The sequence below is a fragment of the Telopea speciosissima genome, chromosome 5 (assembly GCF_018873765.1).
Source record: "Telopea speciosissima isolate NSW1024214 ecotype Mountain lineage chromosome 5, Tspe_v1, whole genome shotgun sequence".
NCBI lineage: Eukaryota > Viridiplantae > Streptophyta > Magnoliopsida > Proteales > Proteaceae > Telopea > Telopea speciosissima.
This window is the reverse complement of record NC_057920.1, coordinates 20,396,930-20,413,816: the sequence shown is the minus strand read 5'-3', so window position 1 is coordinate 20,413,816 and position 16,887 is coordinate 20,396,930. Positions and strand designations below refer to the sequence as shown.

General features: G+C 38.4%; 1 protein-coding gene across 1 annotated transcript; it reads right to left on the bottom strand.

The window, feature by feature from the left end:
• Positions 1–1,433: 1,433 nt before the first annotated feature.
• On the bottom strand, positions 1,434–4,970 carry LOC122662853 (potassium transporter 26-like). Its single transcript, XM_043858560.1, has 8 exons — positions 4,839–4,970; positions 4,520–4,742; positions 3,814–4,059; positions 3,554–3,604; positions 3,145–3,405; positions 2,966–3,018; positions 2,500–2,869; positions 1,434–2,257 (listed from the first exon to the last, which is right to left on the bottom strand). Exons 1-8 carry the CDS (start codon positions 4,968–4,970, stop codon positions 1,434–1,436), a joined length of 2,160 nt encoding a protein of 719 aa, XP_043714495.1.
• Between the last annotated feature and the right edge of the window lie 11,917 nt (positions 4,971–16,887).

Genomic DNA, 16,887 nt, shown 5'->3' with positions numbered 1-16,887 from the left:
CATTTCTTTGCTACTTTCGATCTTTAATAAAAAAAATCTCCTGTGCATCCAGCAGTCGGGCTGTATGTGCAGCACCAGACTCAAGGTGTTGCGTTTTGATCGCCTTATCTTTATTTGGGCAAGACGTTTGGACAGGGGTAAGGCGGTTAAAGCGTGCCGCCTTGGGTCTGGTGCTGCACATGCAGCCCGACTGTCCGAATGCACAGGAATCAGGTTCACTTTTAACCGGACCTGGCTCTATTGCATCTGGGCAATCGGGCTGCATGTGCAGCACTAGACTCAAGGCGGCACGTTTTGACCGCCTTACCCCTGCTCAAGTGCCTTGCCCAAGCAAGGATAAATGGTCAAAATGCACCACCTTGAACCTGACACTGCACATGCAGCCCGACTGCCCGAATGCACAGGATCATTTTCGACTTTTAACCTCTTCTTTTGCATATTTTTATGCTAGAGTTTAGGCCATGTAGAATTGGTCAATACACGCGCTTTATTCTAAGACCCTGATTGATAAATTTCCTAGTTCTCGATGTCAGTGATTTTTTATTCATGGGAGTGAAATTCCACTTGGCTACATCGGTCTGATTTCATAATCATAGGAATCCGACTGGCTCCAAATATATTCATAAAATAAGTTTTATAGAACGAAGGCATGCCTTGGTGCAATGGTAAGATTGCTTTGTCTATTGTGATAAATAAGTGGTCACGAATTCTACAATTTCAAATAAAAAAACATGAAACAAATAAGCCCTGATGCCCAATAGTTTTCTACCCAAACCATTCAAATCATCATTGCTAATGGGAACTCGCACAAAAGGAAGAACTTCAATTCTACAACCGAAATGTCATCTTCCCGAACCTTCCTCTTCTTCTTCTCCTGACTAAGGCGTCAGAGTGTACTAATCGGTTCAGACCGGTCCTCCTTTGTCTTGTGTTGTTCTCTTGTGTAGGTTAGATCGATCTAAGAGTGCATTATTGGATCGGAATTCACCGCAACAAGAAGGCAAGAAAAGAAAAAATTCAAAAAAAAATTGAATTTGAAGAGAGAGATAGATACATAAATCAATGATTGTGTCATCATGATTTTTATCTTTTTATGTTTTTTCTTTTTTTTTCTATTCTTTTCTTGGCTTCCAAACATAAGATAACCCCATTTGAAGTAAAAAGTTAGAAAAGGAAGCTACTCTTTATTAAGCTAATTTTGCAAAGAATAACAAATGAAAAGAAATCAACAACAAAAATTGGCATATCTGAAGAAGATACCCTTTCAAAATGAAAAATGAAAAATGAAAAAGGGGAGAGTGGGGGAAGGGTAAGATCTTTGGAGTGAATTAGACAAAGAAGTTTGGCCATCAAAGGATCATCTTTAAAAATCAATAAACCAGTGCTACCACCTGATCTTATTTGTTTCCCTTCTGTCTGAGCAATTTTTTCTTTCAAATCTCATAAAGCATTCCGACTTGCAAAGTTTTGCTGGTAGGCACTTTTAGTGTTGAAACGGCTGACCTGAAATTCTTCTGCAGAAATCGGTACAAATAATTAATTGTGATGCGAGAAAACCAACTATTAGTCTCTCTGGACAGAAGAATGGTCCTCCCTGTAACAAACACAAATCCTTTCCCCATTGCTAACTCCAACCTTTCAATTTCCTCCCTTGACACAGCTTGCTCCTTCAGTATCTCTACCACTGAAGCAACATATTCATCTCCTTCAATGTTGGGCGTATCTTTATATCCATACTGCACCAAACACCTATACACATCATCCATATCCCCCAGCTTCCCTACAACAAATCGTTCTTCCGGCAGGACAGTTCGAACTGGAAGGGTTCTAACAGTGATAACTATCATGATCTCATGGAGTGAACCTGTGTTCTGCACATAATGCCTTATGATGGGTGGGATACCATTCACAAGGTCTGTGAAGAAAATGCAGATCCCAGGCGTTCGAGAAACCTCTACGCTTGATATCATTTGACGTAGCTCCCACTGACTCATCTTCTTCTCAGCTTCATAAATGCTCTTCTTGCTCCTTCCATATGTCCAAGATGTCATAATTATCAAGAAGAAAGCCGCAATAGCAAATGGAACCCAACCCCCTTGTGGGACCTTGTTAACCAAAGATGTCATGTAGATAGCTTCAATGCAGATAAAAGGAACATAGAAGCAAGCTACGAGTATAGGATTGGTGTTCCAAATCACAAGCATTACCACCAGAATCAAGTTGGTAGTTATCAGCATGACCCAGACCACAGCTACACCTGCATTTTATCAATCAGTGAATATCATGACTAATTAGAACAAGTATAACTATCTGTTTCAACAATTTGAATTTGTCAAAAGCCGGACTTCATATCAAATTTTGAAAAGATCTGAGTTCCTTCAACTCTGGTAATCATCTCATGTTTGTTTTGGAAGAGGATGCATGATCCACTGAGACATTTATTTAAAAGTTTAGCCTCATAATTATAACCAACCAAGAGGGAAAGAAAAAATGACTAACCATACGCATTCCCAATCTGCACACCATCTCTGAAGCCAACCACGATTGCAATACACAGAATCATGAGTGTATAATTCACTTCGGGAGAGTAAACCTGTCCCTCGTGCTCATCGGAGGTATGGATGATGTTAACTCGAGGGAAGCAACCGAGAGCCAAGGATTGTCTTATAATGGAAAAACTAGCAGATATCAATGCCTGACTCGCTACGATGGCAGCCAGTGTGGCTATAACAAACATTGGCCAAAATATAGGAGTGGGGATGCAACTGTAGAAGGTAGTGCTAATGTTGTGTGGGTTCTTAATCAAATAAGCTGCTTCTCCAGCATAAGTAATGAGTAATGCTGGATAGACAAAGGAAGAAAAAGCCAGCTGCAGTGGCCCTCATCCCAAAATGTATATCAGTTGTGTATGTTGTAAATAAGTTCAAAAGGAGGCAGAGATAGGGTATATATGAATGGTCCAAACCTGAATTGAACTCTTGCTGAAGTGAGCTAAATCAGCAAACATAGCTTCAGCCCCTGCTCCCCATAATTAATGATCAGTAACCATAGAAATAGTTAGTCCCTCCTGCTATATGTATATATATATTACTTCCATAGATCAGTCACAGCCCTTCTAAGAACTAAACAGTTTGACAAAGTTACCTGTTACACACAAGAAAATTGCGCCGAGGAGCTCCCATGATGTCATGCCATTTCGTTTGAAGAACGAAAATGCATAATGAGGGGATATGGCCTTGAAGACCGATGGGTAGTGTAAAATGATGTTGTAGATACCAATTGCAGCAGTTGAAATGAACCACAGCAGCATGATTGGGGAGAAGGTGAAACTAACTTTACTAGTGCCAAATCGTTGGACCAGGAAAAGGGCAAGCAGAATCACAACCCCAAAAATAACAACATGGCCTGAGACAACATATTGAAGATAGGTAATTACAAAATTTTGTTCAAATTTTCAGTTATTGAGCAGAACTTCTTTTCCTTTTCATTCCTTAGAGGAGTTATGTTTAAGGGGGGAGGGTTGGAATGGTCTTGACACAAAAACAGAGCTTACTTTGAGTGATCTTTGAGGATCTTGATTGAATCCCAATAAGGGCTGACATAACTGCAGCAAGAATATATTCATACTATTAAAGCCTTTCTTTCATAGAATGATATCCATTCCCAAAAACAAAACCCAAAAAAAAACAAAAAAAAAAGGGTTCCATTAGACTGGTAAGCTTTAGACACAAACACATCCTTGTACTTAATGTACTTAATAAGTAAACAGACCAATGGACCTATTTGAGAGAAAGAGAAGCTGAATGTACTTACCAGACGTGGCTGGAGTAAGAGCTCCATCACCAATGACCATGCAAGTCCCAATCAACACAACAAAGGTAAGAATGGACTGAGCCCTTGAACTGTTTTCCAAGAACTTCTTCGTCTTTGATTGCAAATCACTCTTATCGGCGTAATATTTCAAACTCTTATCTGAATGGAGTCTAGTGTTCTGTATACCGATCTTGTTTCGAAAATTTATATGCCGATTGAGAAGGGAATACAAGGCAAACGTGCCACCTACAAATAAAACCAGCCAAAAAAAAGGAAATTAATACTATTGAATGTCAGAGATGTCAAGTTTTATATCTTGTATTCTGTAGTGATCCACATAGTTATTATTGGGTTTGTATATATTTGGCTGGGATTCAGTCCCAATACATTCACAAGGATAAAATTGTAATTGTGTAAGGATTAGAGTTTTTAGGATTGCATATATTATTTATGCAGAGAAAACCTAGATACAAAAACAAGGGAGATCACATTGTGAGGTTGAAAGTACAGAAAGAGTGTTTTTCTAGTTTAATAAAAGATTCCACAGTAGTTCTCTTAAGTGGACATAAAGCATTCATATCGAACCATGTTAAATTCTTTATATTGTGTGTGATTGTTTGCTTGGTTTCTTTATCTGTGTTTATGCATTAATACCAACATGAAGAACCAGGAGAGGAGAAGAAAAAACAAAACAATTTAGAGGTACCTTCACCGTAATCATCCGCACGCAAGACAATCATAACGTACTTGATCAGTGCTACCAAAGTTAAGGTCCAGAAGATGAGGCTCAAGACCCCTAATATGTCTTTCTCACCAGGTTCAGATAGTGAAACAGATGAAAAAACGTAAAGAGGGGAGGTGCCAATGTCTCCATAAACCACTCCAAGAGATTGGTAAGCCAACAGCAGGGTCTCCTTGGTAGTAAATTCCTGCAAAACCATAAACCCCAATTTCATTCAAACTTTCACTTTTCAAAAAGAAAGAAAAAAAGAGGGAAAGCAAGAAAGAAAGAAGCAATGTTGTACAGTGGGATTCCTGTGAGCGGGTGCGTAAATGTCTCTGAGGCTCAATTTCTTTTCAATATTTTTAGTTGGTTCAACATTTTCATCTCTGCCAACGCACTTTTCTACATCATGTTCCCCTCTGTCGGTGTTCATGGCGAACTGTGACAAAACCAAGAAGACGAGACACTAAGAAGTGTGTTACCCAAGCAAGAGACGGGGAAGCTTGAACAAATATTCTCAAGTTTCCCTTTTAGTTTTATACCACAGTTAAGTAGCCCTAGTTTTGCATGAACCCAACTCAGACAGTTTCAATTCTACGGTACAAGTTTTTCCAAATGTTTGTTAATGGCCATGAAACCAACTAGTGTGAGAGAGATCTCTACGGGACGACCCTGAGGTCCTCCGCTTTGTGCGTTACAAGCTAACTAGGTCCCGCGTAGTCAACTGCCAATGCACATTTCTAAACCAGCTATAGACCGAGTTCAACGATTTTTCCATGGCCGGATAAAAATGATCTCTCAGCTGCTTCTTCGGCGCAAGCGCCGGGTCTTTCATCAGCAACTCCCACCCAGTATGGTGAAGATTCAGGTGGGATTCAAAAGAGTGACACCGGTGTTCGACGACGTTGCTTGGATTAGCATTGTAAATAGAACACGGGCCAGGCCCGGTCTAACCCGCCCACAAGGGGCAGGTCGGACCCGATCCGACCCTGGTGCGCATGGGAAGAACCAGCCACTTAAGTGGCTGGGTCTGTTCCTCCCTCTTAGTAGATTTCCAGTGCAAGTCTAACAGGGGTAGGGGTCTTAGGGTTTTGGCTTTATATACCTGTAACCCTAAGACCAACAGATTTGTGAAACTAAATTCTCCTGCTCTCCAGTGTTTGTATTCTCTTTGGGATTCCATCTCTTCCCAGGGATTTGTGGTGTGGAGTTCTCTGTGGAGAAGCCTGTCGTGATCATGGAGATTCGTTCGTGTGCTCGTAACTATAAGCTTTGCGTTTGATCATTCTTCCGCTGCGCTTTCGTACACATTCAGGTATGATCCAGACCTTAGTTAATTTGGATCTTGGTGTTTGTGATCTAACAATGGCATCAGAGTTATTGGCTTTTGGTTCACACGTTTTTTTTTCTTCTTTTCTTTCTTCCCCACGCCTCGCTGCCCTTGGCGCATGCCCGCGTCCAGCGGTTGCCACGGATGTGTGCAGGGGCACGCACAACCTAACTGCGCATAGCAGCAGCAGCGGGCCTTGACCTGTGCTGCCGCGGTCGTGTGCAGCAAAGTGTACAGATGGCAGCAGCTGTTGGAAAGTATTAAAAAAAAAAAAAAAAAAAAAAAAAAGAAGAAGAAGAAAACGAGAAGAAAGAAGAAAAATCATTGAATTGCATCAGGATGATGTCATTGTAATCATGATGGTTTAAAAAAAGGGTAAATTTCACAGACACCCCCTTTAAGTATTTGAAATGTCACGAACACCTCAAACTTTGAAAAAATATCAAAGACTACCTTTATTTTATGAATATATATCAACTTAGTCAACTCTGTTAGGGTTTTGCAGTTAAGTTGCTGTTAGTTTTTTGATAATGGTCAAATTGCCCTTAAGAAGTGACAAATTTACCATAATACCCTTAAGGGTAAAACCCCCAACTTACCCAAAAACAAATTGTACATTCATTGTTTTCACCTCTTCAAGCTTTCGCTGGGCTGAACGGAGAAGACGCTGGAACAGTAGCCAATAACACCAACAACTGACCCATTACCATGCTCTGAAGATGGAAGAAGGAAGAACACCAACTGTGGTATGTTTTCCACCCTTCAATCTCTCCTGTTTTTCTAATGTTCATGAAAAGATTCTAATATCTAGGGTTTTGAATATGTATGAAATCTGAGACATTCAAGCTTGAGCATCGGTGAAATCCATAAGACATTCAAGCGACTGATTTGTTCGTGGAGAGATACCGTGGCAAGAATATCTCAGTTGTTGCAGGTTATCTCCTTGGCCAATAAAAGCGTTTCTAATTTTTTGTTCCACTGCATCTTTTCCCTTTTGCTTTTGTGCTCTGCGCTGGGGGAATGAGTTCTTTTCATCTGAAAAAGTAAATGGATCTCCTCATTGCTTCCGACAAGTGAAGCGTATTCACTAGAACTTGGATCTCCTCATTGGTTTCGACATTGCAACTCTGTAGTTCTCTCTCACTCACTCTTACCCCCTAGGGGAATGGATTAATTTTTCTCATATTAATGATAAGTTGCTTCATTGTCATCTGGCGGTGTACTTTAGTCATTGTTCACATATTTAGGTCAAATTGTAAGCATTGTAAGATTTTGGGTGATTAACTGCGATTGACTCGATGAAGAGCCTAAATCTGACTTCTCCAATGTTTTTAGTTGAAATGTTAGAGCAATCCAATTTGAAGATCCAAGTGCATTCTAATTTGAAGTCTGATGAAAAACTTTTGAACACGTTCTGGATAGATTTTTTTTCAATTTAAATCTTGTTGGACTTTATTTCAGGGGCTTTGATGATTATGTGACTGGGATCTATATGTGTTGAGAAGTGGTTGCCATTCACATTCCTTTTTTTCTGTATTCTCTTTAGGGTATTAAACAGGCTTCTTGCCAAGGTAGTAAATCTTGGTTCTTTTGTGGGACTTGGCCAGTGCTTAAATCAATACAAGTTTGTAGTAATTCTATTAAAGTTGATTTCGTGTTCAGATGATGTAGACCAAGTGAGTGGTTGTTCTTTCACCTTGTGAAATGGACTTTGGTTGAGATTTACTGAATTGTTAGTGTGGGCTTGCTTTAGCATTAGCTAATATGTTAAGCTTCTAAGGGTCTGTGATTGTTTGCGTTTCATGCTTCATGTGCCTGCTTATAAATTTGTCCCTATGCTCTGGTGTTGGTGTTATGGTCACATATGAGGTCTCCAAATATTTTCCTTGTAATTTTGGCATGACTCATTGGATCTACTGCTGATCAATATTTTGATGGTGGGCATCGAGTCACTTGAGCTATGTACTTTTTAATCAATTGTCTTTCCATAAGCATTTGATAACCTTCCTCATGCCCAAGTTTATCTAGGAAAATGTATCAAGTTTCATATGCATTTCATTTATTGTATCATAGAGTGTAATCTATAATTTAATGAACTGATAATTGATTGGACTTGTCTGCCTGTGTTTTACATTGTTTTTGCGTGGCCATGGAATAACATTCTTCTATAATTTTTAGCTTTCCCTATGTGCTTCTTTATTCTTACTGATATGCCACTCTAATGCAATGTATGGAAGATATTCACAGACCTTTTTGACTATTTCCCACTGACAGCTTTGGTTAGTATGATTTACTCTTAATTTTTATTTTTTTTAAAAAAATTTTCAGTGTGAGTTCATTCTTGTTTTAGGCCATGGATCTCTCTCTCTTTCTCTGGAAAAATGATATTGTATCTTATAGTATTATGTTTTTTATTCAAGAATGTAAGAATATGAGAAATATTAATTTTTTTGGCTAATTATGACAAATATTATGGAAAATATATAGTATTTCAGTTCTTTTACATTCTACCTTAGTATATGAAGTGGACTATGTTTTGGAGAGTTTCCGTAGTAAAGGTATTGGCCATGCATTTAATGGGACTGCTAAATGGCCTATACTTGGTTTCTATGATTGTATCTTCTTGGGCATGTCAAACAAAGGCACAGTAAAGGTTTCAGCAGGAGCTTGATATTGTTAATGTGACAACTGATTTTGACACTAGTCTTTGTTTCCTTTTGCAAACTATTGCAGGGTATAAGAAATGAGTGAAGCACAGTGGACAAGGTTAATATATTATTATGAAGGGATAACAAGTGAAAAGTTAGTAGACCTAGACAAGTATGGGTACCTGGATATGGTGTCAGATATATACAACACAGTTATCAGGGATGATGCACTGGTTGGGTATGATGTAAAATTTTCTATTAAATGTATATTACCGGACCCCTCAGAAGATATGGATATTGCCTCTGAACGAAATATATTGACAATGTTTAGATTGTGTAAGGATGTGAATGTGGTCAAATTCTTTGTACATAATATGCAAGTTGGCCCAAGCCCCATAGAAATGTATGTCATTAATGGATTTCTAGGTGTAGTGGTTAGAAGAATAAGTGAGCCAAGGGGTACAACTGGATCTAGGAGGGTTGGGAAACGCCCTATTAGAAGGGGTGGTGGTAATTTTGGTAGTAGGACTCCTGCTAGTGTTATTGGTGAGAAGATGACTCTTACTAGTGTTATTGATCAGAGGATGATATCAGACTCATTTATGCCAGCTACTAACACTGCTAAAGAAGAAACTGACTTTGGGTATGATGATGATGATATTGAATCTGAATATAGTGGAGAGCAAGAAATTGACAGTTTAGATGATGATGTATTAAATGACTATGATGAGGAGGCACTTACTAATGAAGGGAATGAAGGTTTGAATGTAGATGAGGAGTTGGACATGCCAGATGATGACATAAGTATTATTGATGGAGGTACAGATTTTAAGTTACATTCACTTTTTGAAAATATCAAACAACTCAGATCTGCTCTTCAACAATTTGCAATAAAAGGTGGCTTTGATATTTTGAGATTGAAAAATGAGAGGAAGAGGGTCACTGCCATATGTGCTGCTGATGGGTGCCCATGGAGGGTACATGCATCACTTACTGGTGATGGTTTAACCTTCATGATCAAGTCAATAGGACCAACTCATACATGTGCAACTGTATCAAAAAATTCCAATGCAACATCTGTTTGGATAGCAACAATACTTTCAGCTAGGCTTAGGGAAGAGCCCGACATGAGTATTAAGAGTATGATGACATCCATACAAGAACAATATGGAGTTGTAGTACATAGGTTACAGTGTTACAGAGCAAAACAGATTGCCAAGGGAGAGCATTCAGGTAACTATGTAGCTTTATATTCCAAATTGCCAGCATATTGTGAGCTGTTGTTAAACAAAAATCCTGGTTAAGTAGTTTTGTTGCATCCAGAGGTAAGACATGACTTCAATGAAGACCTTACTTTTCAGAGATTGTTTGTTTGTTTGGATGCTTGTAAGAAGGGGTTCTTGAATGGATGTAGACTTTTTATAGGTCTAGATGGATGTCATCTGAAGGGAAGATTTGGTGGAATTTTGTTGTCTACCGTCTCTGTTGATAGGAACAATTGCTTGTTTCCTCTAGCATTTGCTATTGTTGAAGTAGAGAACACAGCAACTTGGGAGTTTTTTCTGTACAGTCTAGCTGATGCACTTCAGAGTGCTGTGGATTACATGAACCTAACATTTATGGCAGGCAAGCAGAAGGTATGTATTCCTAAACTACCTTTTTCCTTTGTATATTTAATCTTACATTGTATATACAAATGTATATTACATATTCTAAATTGTTTTATATCTTTGTCTTTTGTAGGGTCTTATACATGCTATCAACAGTATATTTTCAGGTGCTCACTACAGAACTTGCTATAGGCATCTCTACAGTAATTTCAAAGCCTCCTTTCCTGGATTGTTATTGAAGTCACAATTTTAGAAAGCAGCATAAGCAAGCTCTGCATGGGTTTATGAGAAAGCAATGGAAAAGATGGAAGACACTAATGTGGAAGCACATGGTTGGTTACTTTAGAATCCCCCTTATACATGGTCCAGACATGCTTTTGATACTAGGGCAAAGTGTGATCATGTTACTAATAACATGACAGAGTCATTCAACAATTGGATAGGGCCAATGAGAAACAAGACTGTTCTTAGCCTAATAGATGATATTAGACTAAAATTGATGATTAGATTACGGCAAAAGTATAGCTTTGCTTGCTCTCTTGAGGGGAAGGTAACACCATTTGTGAAGAAGAAGCTAAAATTGATTGTGGATGATGCAAGGTTTTGTCACGCACATTTTGCTGGAGAAAATCAGTATGAAGTCACTGATGGAAGTGTAAGATTTACAGTCAATGTGAGCACTAAACATTGTGGTTGTGGAGTTTGGAGGATTTCAGGAATCCTTTGTAAGCATGCAACAGCATGCATTCGAGAGCAGAGGAGAGACATTGATGATTTCTGTGACTACTGTTACAGTGTTGAGAAACTCCGGCTTGCATACAGGGAGATGATTCCACCAATTCCAGATCTGAAACAGTTGCCAGTTAATACAGATATACTACATGGTGTGCTCCAACCTCCTAAATTGAAGAGGCAACTAGGTAGACCTAGAAGAAACAAGCGACGAAAAGTGGGTGAGTCAGATTGTTCAGAGTTTAGGAGGAAAAATCAGACTGTGAGGTGTGGTAATTGCAAAGAAATGGACCATAATAGTAGGGGTTGCTAGATGGGACCAACTGCTAGTCAGGTTGGTATTGTGGTAATTGCTAATTTTTTTGTGTTTTCATTCAAATAAATATGGATATGGATTTGATCACTAACTTGGTTTTGCTTTTTGTAGATAAGCCAAAGGAATACCACAATGAATGTCTCTCAAAGAGTTACTAGGTCTCAAGCCTTTGCTACAACCAGTATGACTGATCAGGCCAAGAAAAGAAAAAAAATGGCAGCCAGGCAAGAAAGGAAAAAAGGCAAAAGCTAGGAGAACAGGGGAAGGTTCAGCTGGTGCTACATGATGGAACCCAAGGAGAGGACGAGATGAAATTTCTTTTTTGTTTTTTTGTTAAACATGGTGGTTGTAAATAGGTTCAGAAGATGATATGTTCATAGTCTAAACTTTTTTTTTGTGTTGATGGGAATAGGTTCAAAAGATGCATACTTTTAGGGAAGGAACATGGTGGTTGTAAATAGGTGCAGAAGATGATATATTCATAGTCTAAACTTTTTTTGTGTTGATGGGAATAGGTTCAGCAGATGCACAGTTTTAGGGAAAGAACTTATTGGCTGTAAATAGGTTCAGAATATGCACACTTTTTGTCAGGAAACAATGGGGTAGAACAATCTTGGTTGTATTGGTTTATGAATTAAACAAAATTTCCACTTTTGTTTGAAGTGCATTTACAAATTTGCTGTTATTTCTTACCTTTGTTTCCAGCATTAGTGTTTCATTCTTGCTGTTTTTGTTTCTTACTTTTGTGTCCACAGGGAAAGGATGGGATTTCTATAGGAAGAATTACTTCCCATGCATGTGAGAGTGAGCATTCTGAAGAAGAGGCAAGGGTAGACTGTGATCCTGTCACTCAGGAAATCAGGGCCTAAAGTACCAGGACTCCTAATTCAGTTCTTGGCTGGAATTGTTGAAAATGGTCTTGCTGTTATCTTCTCAGTCATCTGAAAGTCATAGGTGGGTGAGTTCCCTTCTGTGCATTGAAGCTCTTGAATAATGGAGTTGGTTTTGGGCTAGTTTGGTTCTTGTGGGCACTGAACAGATTTAGAGACAATTTCTCAATATTAGCAAGAATTCAAGCAAGTTGGGCTCAAAAGAGGATGAGATGATGATGATGAGATGATGAGGAGAGTGGAGAGATTTTCTTCAGGGTGGCAACTACTATGTTGGTGACAGTACTGAGGTTTGTATGAGAATGATATGGAAAGGCTTACTTAGGTTGACAGCTCTTGAATAATGGAGTTGGCTTACTATTTACAGTTGTATGGGTAATTGTCGGCTATCAAAGGGAATTCAAATACTTTATCATGATTTTAGATGATTGTTCAAGTGTAACATGGATCTATTTGTGAAGAGACAAATGTGAATTTTTCTTATCTGTATTCAAGCTATTTAATTAAGAATCAAAGTTGAATTACCAAAGAAAAATAAGTGTACTTCATTTATAGATAATGATGGCTGGTCTCAAATTTACTCTATCCAAATAATGTTCTACTCATGGAGTTATACTTAAAGACATTATGTGTTCATTCCTAACACCAGAATGGTAAGAGAGAGTAATGATGTACAGGAAATGGCTTTATTGTCATTCTTTTTTCAATTTTTCTCTCATGTAAGAGTAAAAGATTGGGCTAAATTTTATAGGCAGTTGGTGGATGGTGAAACCTACCGGTGCCCCAACTGGTATTTTGCAAGTCTGCAACCACCTTAAAATTTTTCCTATTCTATTCAATATAGACCTATAGTTCAGTGTAAACTGAAGCCTATATATTGGTTCTGATTGCTCATTTACATGCCACTATGCTGGACATCCATGGTTTCAGAAATTAGAGTGTATGAACTTCATTCCCTCGGCATGGGCATCATGCGCAGGGGCCTCTTCTGAAGAAGCCGCCCAGTTGATGGGCTGTGCCCCATGCCAGCAGTAACTTTGGCTGCTGCGATTAGCCACTGAGGCCTTTTGGCCGATGGTTTGGGCATGCCCTGTTGGTCATTGTCATCATGTTGGCTGCCAATGTGGCTTTGCCAAATCCAAATGGCCACCTCATTGCCACGTCAGCAGTATGAGCAATCCATTTCATGCCTTATCACCGTACATTACAGCACTCATGTCACTCAAAAATCTTGAATCTTCACATGTATCATGGGCGACACAATGCACCACACCACATCCATGCAAATCAACATCATCATACATCATGTACATGAAACACCAACATGCATAGCCACATTTCAAAGCTAATCCATAATCCATATCCAAAGCTAAACCATATTACATATAATCCATATTCTACCCAAAGGCAGACACAACATCCATATCAATACATAATAGTTCCAAAGTGCTAATAGTATCATTACAAAAACTATGTTATCGCTTCAAAAGTAATACAACTATCACAACCACTAAGACTATTAAAATATTAACCCTACGTAGTAGTTTTTCATCAAACTTCTCCATCCGCTTCAGTGCATTCTTTGTCTTGCGGATATCTTCCTTGATATATTGCAACTCTGGAATTCTTTCATCTACATCTGTTCCTGGGTTGTCACTGGGCACAATCATTGCTCTTGGTCCTTGTATGGGGTCACACCAAGAGAAAAAATTACAGCCACCTCCTCTAGGATACTCTGTGCAGCATTGGTATAGCCTGCTCGGGTTGTCTGTAGATTGTGAAATTCTTACTGCTGCTCTTTTTCTACAAAAACACCTCAAGTTCAAATACATCAAGTAACCTTCATTGTTGTTATTTACACTTGAATTTGACATTGTTTATCTGCAAAATAAACAAAATAAACATCAATACGATTGGAAATATCAATACAAATCATATCAATCTATCTGAGTAATGAAGTCTTTAAAGTTGGACAGCAATAGTATCCTACTCTTTCCATGTCAGGTTACACAAGTGGTTCCCTAAATGATGATGAAAGTGAAACTAGAAGACATGGAACCATGTGGCACAAAATTGCTTATCTTTTTTTCCTATCACTCTTCTTTTGCTATCTTATGTTGGTCCCAGTTTGCATTCACCTAGGGTTTGGGCCTAACTTTGTATTGACCACTGCAAACAAGTTATTTTCATATCTCAAACACCTACCACCAATCCTTACTTATATTACTAAGAAATTAAGACTACCAACCACCTCATGCATATTCATCAAATCTGCAGGCCTGTGTTGGTTAAGTGTGAAAGAAATCAAACTAAAATAAATGAATAAATAATTGATTAGATATTATTCTCTTTCTCAATGTATGCTATATGTATACAGCTGTCATAAACCATCTTCATATGCATCACAATTTCAGTTCAATCTAGCTATCTTCATAGAAGGAGCTAGCTAGCTAGCAATATATTGTCCCTTTAGCTCACAAAAAAGAGAGAACCTTATTGGTGTGAGAGCACCTTTTTAAGCCTTTGCATCCAAAGTTACAGACAGAGCCTGAAAAGGAATATTGCAATCACATTACAGAATCTGAAGTCATTGCATTTACATTTTAAAACACATTCACTATCTACTTTTAAGGGTTTGAACTTTGATGTTTAGAGCTCTGAAGCAGAAAATTGATGCAGAGCATCTCTCATTCTACTCCCTCTATTTTCTAGTTGTTTCATGAGGCTTTATTATCTCCATCCAACAGCCTTCACTCCCATTACTTTCTAGTTTTTCCTTTTGGTTATCATCTCCATCCAAATCCTTCACTCTTTAGATTTTTTGGTTTTTGTCTCAATTATCATCTGTACCCTTTAGGTCATACTTGACAGTCAAATGTGTTGGATCAAATCTTGGTTTGCTAAAGTGCAAGCCATACCCTGCTAACTTATTAATGCACCTTCTCTCCTACCCTGCTAACTTATTAATGCCTTCTTTTGGTTTGTTTGTGTCAGGTTCTAGAATTCAATCTGATCATGTCACGGGTAGCAAGCGTCATCTTCATCAGCTTGAGTTGGAGGTGTCAAACATAGGCCCTTGTGGGATAAACTTCTAGCAGAAGTGTAAAAACATATGTTGAAAAATAGTCCAAAAAAAATGATCCGGTCACTTGGAAGTATGGTGAAAAAAGAGAAGGGGAATATACAGTGAGGCAGTTTTCGTTTCAATGCTTCGACTTTGTTGGTCTTATTCCAAGTTCAAGAAACAAGACACACAAAATAAATTATAGTTAGGGATTAAAACACTATAACCTGAAATTGATTAAAAAACAGAGTTTCCACAGGATTAAACTAGTCTCTATAAGAGATCGAAAAACCTAAGTTCATATCCGTTCCAATCTTTACTGTTTCTTATGTATGTTTAACACTAAACATCAAAATGATTAGATTATTATGCAATAGAAATGGACATCCAATAATCTAGAACACAAAAACCTTGATTGAACAGTTTAATGGAACCCTAAGTCAATAGGTCACTTACAATTTCTTGTTTCACTTTCTGCAGATGGGTGATGATGAGTTGCTACAAGTAATCATCGTCGGAGAAGAAATTGCTGGACTTGATTATCAACAGCTGGAGTTGGCGCAGCTGATGGTCGCCCACAGTGGTTGTGCTCTCCTACGGTGCCTCAACGCGTTCCAAAGGGAAGAATCTGAAAGATGATAGATTTCTTAGTAATTTTTAGGGAAAATTACTAAGAGGGTAAAATCTACATTTTCACTTTAGATGGTAACCCTTACTAAGAGGGTAAAATCGACATTTTATCTTTGGGTGGTAACCCTGCTTAACATCAGGGGAAAGGTTGCCATTTTGACCAAGTTTGGTAAGTTCGTGACATTTCGAATACTTATAGGGGGTGTCCATGAAATTTACCCTAAAAAAAAAAAAAGTATGGATCATGATTGAAAAGTAATGATGGAAATTTTTTTTTTAAACAAAATCTGTGGTTTTTTTTCTGTTTTTTTTATGCATCTACCCATGAGGTGCTTGTGTGCACAGCAGCGGCAGCAGCAAGCCGTGGCTGTGTGCCACAAGGCTGCTTGCATGGCGGCCAGCCCCACGATATAAAAAAAAAAAGAAAGATATGGGCAGATTCATTTTTGGATTTGTTTTTTAGGGTTTTTTGGGGGGAAGGAGATGGGTAAAGTGGGAATCCCTTCATCCACCCCTTTACCTTTTTTTCCTAATGGGCTTATATTTACAGGTATGGACCATATTTTAGGGTCTTAAATGTTGCTTTTATAGTTAGTTTTGTTATTATGCGTTTGCAAATTTAAATTAGCCATTATAAACCCCCTATTGTGGTCTAGACCGGTTTGACGCTACCATTGGGATAATGCTGTCAAACACCCCATCCCATGCACAACATGTGTTTTTATTTTTTATTTTTCCATGGGATGGATTTGGTGCTTGCATAGTGATATGTTTTTTGAGATGTATGTGCGTTAGAGTTGGTACCTGGAAGTGATACAAAGTATAATGCTCGCCGGTAGTTTGTAGTAAGAATCTTGAATGTAAGGAGCCGGTTGTAATTTTTTAATATTTTTTGAGAAGCCATGTAATGGGAGATACTGCATTGCGTATCACAACCCCGTACCGACTCAGTATATCACTTCAAGTACCAATTTGGGTCTCTTATGTGAGTCCCTTGCGCACCCGATGTATGACGCATTAAATTTTGGTTAGGAGATGCTTTTTCCTTCTATTTTTGTTCAAAATCAATTAGAGTTATGCGTCCCCAGACCCACATAATGTGAGATTTGATTACCAGCTTAGCGAAGTTT